The 6133-nt window shown below is 44.6% G+C and overlaps 1 protein-coding gene across 1 annotated transcript in view; it reads right to left on the minus strand.

Annotated features, from left to right (window-relative positions):
- Positions 1-42, minus strand: part of EDARADD (EDAR-associated death domain) — a gene marked incomplete at its 5' end in the record, with an annotated part of 10261 nt that extends 10219 nt beyond the window's left edge. The window contains one exon of the mRNA XM_010138320.1: positions 2-42. Coding sequence (XP_010136622.1) covers positions 2-42 — 41 coding nt within the window. The remainder of the gene's footprint in view (position 1) is intronic.
- Between the last annotated feature and the right edge of the window lie 6091 nt (positions 43-6133).

Consider the following 6133-nt stretch of genomic DNA (forward strand, 5'->3'; position numbering starts at 1 on the left):
GGCTTGGATCTGTATCCTCTACCGGCTCTTTTGCTGCATGATCTGCTGGAAATAAGAAAGCTTTATCACTGCATAATCCTCAAAATACTTCTGTCTCGCAATTCATATTTTGCTTCTTTGCCTGACCAAGTTAAAGCACAACCACGCAAGCACTGCATTATGTCAAATTACATTTCCACAAGAAAATATTAGAAACTAGGAAATGTCAGAGCTACTAGAACACAGATGAGAAATCCAGCTCTAAGCTAACAAAAGACAGAATTACATGAAAAGTCTACATTATTTTAGTAAAAAAAAATCACCAAGCAATTCCACAAGTCAAATCCAGCAAATCTGCTAAAGCTAAGTTTTGTTTTCCTAGTAACAGCATTGTTTTTTCCTCAAAGCAATGAATCAAACAGCAAATATACCCACTATAACAAAAATTAACACTATAATAAACAGGAGATTGTAGTACAAAACCTAATAAAAATGTATTTGAAATAGACATTAATTATTTGTGTACAATAGAATCATAAATTTCAATTATATTAAGATCAAAAGGATACAAAAACAAGTCTTTAAAGTACTTGCAGGTGAAATATTAAATGTCAACCCCTCTGCATCAATGGCTCAATTGACAAATAATAGTGGGGTACTGACCAAAAGGACACACAGAATCTGAAATAAATCTCATTCCAAAGTCAGGATTCACAAAACCACTCCTGTAATTTAACATTATCCTGCCATTTCCTTGAGGAATCTCTTCTGGAGAGATTCTCTGGATCACATTTGCAAAAAGTGAAAAGCATTTTAAATTAAGTAGTAAGATTTTCACTCTGTTCCTGTCACTCTCATTCTAAAAGTCATTATACTTATCACAAGTACACATTAAATGTTTTCAGCCACAACCAGTAAGCGGTGATTGCAATCAGTACTTCCTGATTACCTTCTACCAAATATAGAAATCAGTGCATTTAGAACACAGGCCCAGAAATTTATTATAAAATGCACAGCATAAACACTGAGCCCCAAAATAGCACAGAAGTGACGCAGACACTATTCTGACCAATTCAAATTTAGCATAATTCTTTATTTTGGGACCTACACCTACAGATCTACTAAATACAACAGAACAAGCTAAAAGGTGATCAGGCCCAGTCAGCATGGGTTTATGAAGGGCAGGTCCTGCTTGACTAACCTGATCTCCTTCTATGACAAGGTGACCCGCTTAGTGGATAAGAGCTGTGGATGTTGTCTACCTAGACTTCAAGGCAAAGGTAAAGCCTTTGACACTGTTTCCCACAGCAGTCTCCTGGAGAAACTGGCCACTCATGGCTTCGATGAGCGTACCCGTTGCCGGGTGAAAAACTGGCTGGATGGCTGGGCCCAGAGAGTGATGGTGAATAGAGTTAAATCCAGTTGGTGACCAGTCACAAGTGGTGTTCTCCAGAGCTCAGTATTGGGGCCTCTCCTCTTTAACATCTTTGTCAACGATCTGGATGAGGGGACTGAGTGCACCCTCAGGAATTTTGCAGATGACACCAAGTTGGGCAGCAGTATTGATCTGCTTGAAGGTAGGGAGGCTCTACAGAGGGATCTGGACAGGTCAGATCAATGTGCCAAGGTGAACTGTATGAAGTTCAACAAGACCAAATGCCAGGTCCTGTACTTGGGTCACAACAACCCCCTGCAACACTACAGGCTTAGGGAATAGTGGCTGGAAAGCTGCCCAGCGAAAATAACCTGCTGAAGATGAGCCAGCAGTGTGCCCAGGTGGCCAAGAAGGCCAATGCCATCCTGGCTTTGCCAACGGCACCCTGGCATGTATCAAAAATAGTGAGGCCAGCAGGAGGAGGGAAATGATTATTCCTCTGTACTTGGCACTAGTGAGGCCACACCTTGAATACCGTGTTCAGTTTTAGACCCCTCAATACAAGAAAGGTATTGAGGTGCTGGATCGTGTCCAAGGAAGAGCAATGAAGCTGGTGAAGGGTCTAGAGCGGAGGTCTGTGACGTGGAGCAGCTGAGGTAACTGGGGTTGTTTAGCCTGGAGAAAAGGAGGCTGAAGGGAGACATTGCTCTCTACAACCACCTGAAAGGAGGCTGTAGTGAGGTTGGGGTCAGGTCTCTTCCCCCAAGTAACAAACAATAGGATGAGAGGAAGTTGCCTCAGGTTGCGCCAGGGGAAGTTTAGATTGAATTTTAGGAAAAATTTCTTCACTGGAAGGGTTGTTAAGCATTGGAACAGGCTACCCAGGGATGTGGTTGAGTCACCATCCCTGGAAGTATTTAGAAGACATGTAGATGTGGTGCTTAGGGACATGGCTAAGTGGTGACTTGGCATTGCTAGCTTAAAGGTTGGACTCCATGATCTTAAAGATCTTTTCCAATGTAAACAATTCTACATTCTCTATTCTAAAATATAAAACAAGAAAGACAGTACAATAAACAGGCCTGAAGATAAAAAAGATGGTAGCACTGGGACAGAAGCAGTCCCAGGGCTCCAGTGCAGAGCCATTCCTCTCCTGCTTCTGTGAGGCATCCCCATTAGCAGCAGTTCCTGGGTGTCCAGTGTGGTGCCCAGCCCTTCTCTGCAACACCAGGTAGAGCCTTTCTCAGTGCTAGTGCCCACAGGAAAACCACATACATTTTCCATTCACGTGGCGCACGATCAGAGGGATCAGATCTACAAGGCTTGAGAACAGCCTTTGAACAGAGACATGCTAAACATTTTTAAAAGGCAGAGGTCTATGAAACTTCAGATAAGCATGTTCACATTGCAGTACAAGGCTTAGGAAGACATATGCAGAAGAGGAAAAAAACCCAGCCCAGACCCCCATACCCTACCACGTTGTATTACAGGTCCTTTTTGGTAAATATGAAATCCCTACTCCAGAAACATGGTATTAAGAGAATGTTCTGGATAAAGCCTGCCCTGATGGCAAGGGCCAGCACAAACTGCCACAAGCTTCCCAATGCAAAAGCAGAGGTTGAGAGTCAGACTGGTATATGAGAAAATACAATAAGCTGGCAAAAGACATTGCACAATCCTTCACAACCTGCTCTAGGTGTACCTGCTTCAGCAGGGGGCTTGGACTGGTTGATCTCCAGAGGTCCCTTTCAACCTCTACCATTCTGTGATTCTGTGATTGCATGAGAGTAGGGCCAAAAATGGAGGATTCAAGTTGGTAGTGGAGAGCTGACAAGGAACTGAAAAGGAAGCTGGGGAAAAGAGAGAAACCCAGCCTGTAAAGGAAAGCTGAAAAAGGTGGTGGTATTTGGAGACAAAGAAAGGCTGCAGAGAAGTAGGCCAGCCTAGGCATCCCGTCTCACTGGTTTCTCTACTGTCAGCACCGTCAAAGACCCAACAAACCCAGTGGCAAAGCATGCAACTTATCATTGATTATTCTGGAGGCCTTACAGCTTCTCCTTTTGGATTCTTAGATGCTTAAAAAAAAAAAAATCTTTCTTTTGCCTTTGTAATGTAAGAGGACCCTTGAGGTACATGAAGGCAGAAATCACAAAAGGTCCATGCTCTGGTGAACCTTGGTGGATAACGGAATAGTAAGGGCTTCATCCCCTGTTACATGTCCAAGATACAGCCAAGGTACATTGCAACACTGGTAATCTACTTTCCGCAGTCCGGAGAGAAGCACTGAAAAATGGGAGAAGCTCCAAGAATACAGGCATTTGAAATAAGGATGTGACAGACCCCAGGGTGACTCTACAAGAGGTGATGGGGTACAGTGTGGTACCTTTAAGCGAATCCTGCTTTCTAGGTCTCACACAGAAACAGTCACTGTGAATCTGTGACTCTGCACCTTTCTTGATTAGTATTCATCCTGAAAAATGCTTTAGAAATGTATTTCTTTTCCTATACCTAAATTTCTTCCCTTTTATTTTTCTAGTTCTTTATGAATTTAAATGCATTTAAACACAATTTAAATGCTTCCTACATCGTCCAGGACTCCCGTTCTTGGCAGGCCCCGGCCACCCCGTGCCCGGGTCTGTGATGTCCGGAGGTAGAGCAGCGACTCTTTCACGGGTACACCCTTGCCGTGGGAAAGGAGTTTGCCTGCCCTTGTGAGGTTGAGAGCTGTGCTGGTGGTGGCATGTGCCTCCGGTAGGGTCTCCCAAGCCAGACAGGTCTCAACTGAAAGGTCAGACAAAGTGTGTCCACGGGCAGGATGGGCTCACTAGCCTTCGGGCAGCCATCCTAGGAGAAGGACAACTCTGACTCCAAACCCGGGCAGATGGAGCTCGTTTAGCCTTGTAAGGCATCCATCATCTAAGAGAAGGACACTCTAACCAAACCTACGACCCGAGGACTTCACTGTCACCGTCCGAGCTCGCTAGGCCCTGGCAGATGAACCTCAGGTGTAAAGGGTGGGGACAGTTCCGCGCACGCTGCGCCTCACCTAAAAAAACCACCGCGCAGACCCGAAGGGTGCACTCATCGCTTGCAGTGAGCATGGGAAAAGCCCTTCCCAGATCTTCATTCACGAAGCCAAGCCATGAATGAATGAAACGCTTCCCATGTTGTAGAGCACTACCAAGTCCCAGCGTTTTCGCCAAGTGGCAGGTTTGTGTATGACTATTTGTACCAAAGAATAAAGGCCCTACATACTGGCTGCAGATGATTCACCATGTTCTTGTTGACCACTGAGAGTAGGCAGATAATTTGAAAACCACAGACAATATTTAATTATGAATAAAGCAATTAAAACCCCATGTTCCCTCTCTCTCCTACACACATCTCACACAGCATTCTGCAGGTCATATCACACAGCCAGATACCAAACAGCAGGGAAGAAACTTCGCTATCTCAAATGCAAACATTCGTAATTTTGCATGTTGAAAGTCCCAACAGGAAATATAGGCATCATCTGACTGACTATTCTGTGCAGACCATCTGATTTCATAGTTACTTTGACAAGCAGCTTGGTAACATTATCTGGGATCCCTCAAACAATCACTATCACCATACTCCCCACTGGCAGCATACAGCCACTGGCCTACGCTTACTTCCCACACTGCTGCCAGGAACCACACGTGAGTTGACTCAGATGGACATAAATCAGCACATGCAAATTGACGCAGGCATACATAAGCCAGGTTCGATGGTTGCTCAGAAGGTTCCTTTCTGCCACCCAGCACCTGCATACTGCTCAGTGGCTGCCATGGTTTTTCTGCCTAAGCTTGTCTAGTATAGCCAGTCTGCAACAGGAGACTTACACCCACCCACGTTTCTCTCTGTCCAATACTGCCACTCTAATGGGGATACAACACTGTGCACTTACCAGAGTGAACTGTTTCTCAATTTTATATATATACAGATGTGTGTATGTGTATACACATACACATCCAAACTGCTAATCCTGTATCTGCTCTTCGTCCCTGAGTTGGAAGCCTAAAGGCAAGCTTTGGAGACTTTCACATTTTGACCTTTGAGCATAGAAGCATAAAGCACCATAGCAGAGATGGTATTCCCCTCTGTTACAGTTTTTTCCCTGCAAAATAGCCTTGACACCACAAGTAGCGAGCAAAGCATGTCAGGTCTAACACAGTTACACAGTTCAACCACTTGAAGAGCAAGGCTGGGCATACAGGTTGACAGTACAACTTAGTGCAACTCAAAGTGATCACCCTAATACTAATCTTGTTCATGTGACCGGAGGCACATGAATTTTAGATTTGAGTAAGAGAAGGAAATACGGCAAACTATCCTAAAATACTCAACTTTGGAAAAAATCTAAGTCCCTCAGCACTTGTGCATTTTTGTTTACTGTTAGCTAGTCAAAACGTCGTCAGTGTCTGAGCAGGCAGGTAGGGAAAAACTGCGATGCTGGCGCACCTGAGATGAGGTACTCAAAAGTCATTTACACCGTTACCCATGTAGGTTAAAGACCAGGACTTCCTAACCACCCGGAGTCGGAGATTTTAAGAAAATGTCTTTCTAATGTGCTGTTAGCAAGCACAAGCTAACTTACACGCCAAACGCTGGAGCAGGCTTGACAAGACAAGTTACACTAAATCACATCGGCAAAGCACAGGATAAATTATTACCGTGCTTAATTAGCGTGTGCGGAGGGGGAAGGGAGCACCTAACGAACGCCTTTACTCTCGGCCGAGGCTAGCCTCCTCACCTGGC

Source organism: Buceros rhinoceros, unplaced genomic scaffold (genome assembly GCF_000710305.1).
Source record: "Buceros rhinoceros silvestris isolate BGI_N320 unplaced genomic scaffold, ASM71030v1 scaffold2166, whole genome shotgun sequence".
Taxonomy (NCBI): Eukaryota; Metazoa; Chordata; class Aves; order Bucerotiformes; family Bucerotidae; genus Buceros; species Buceros rhinoceros.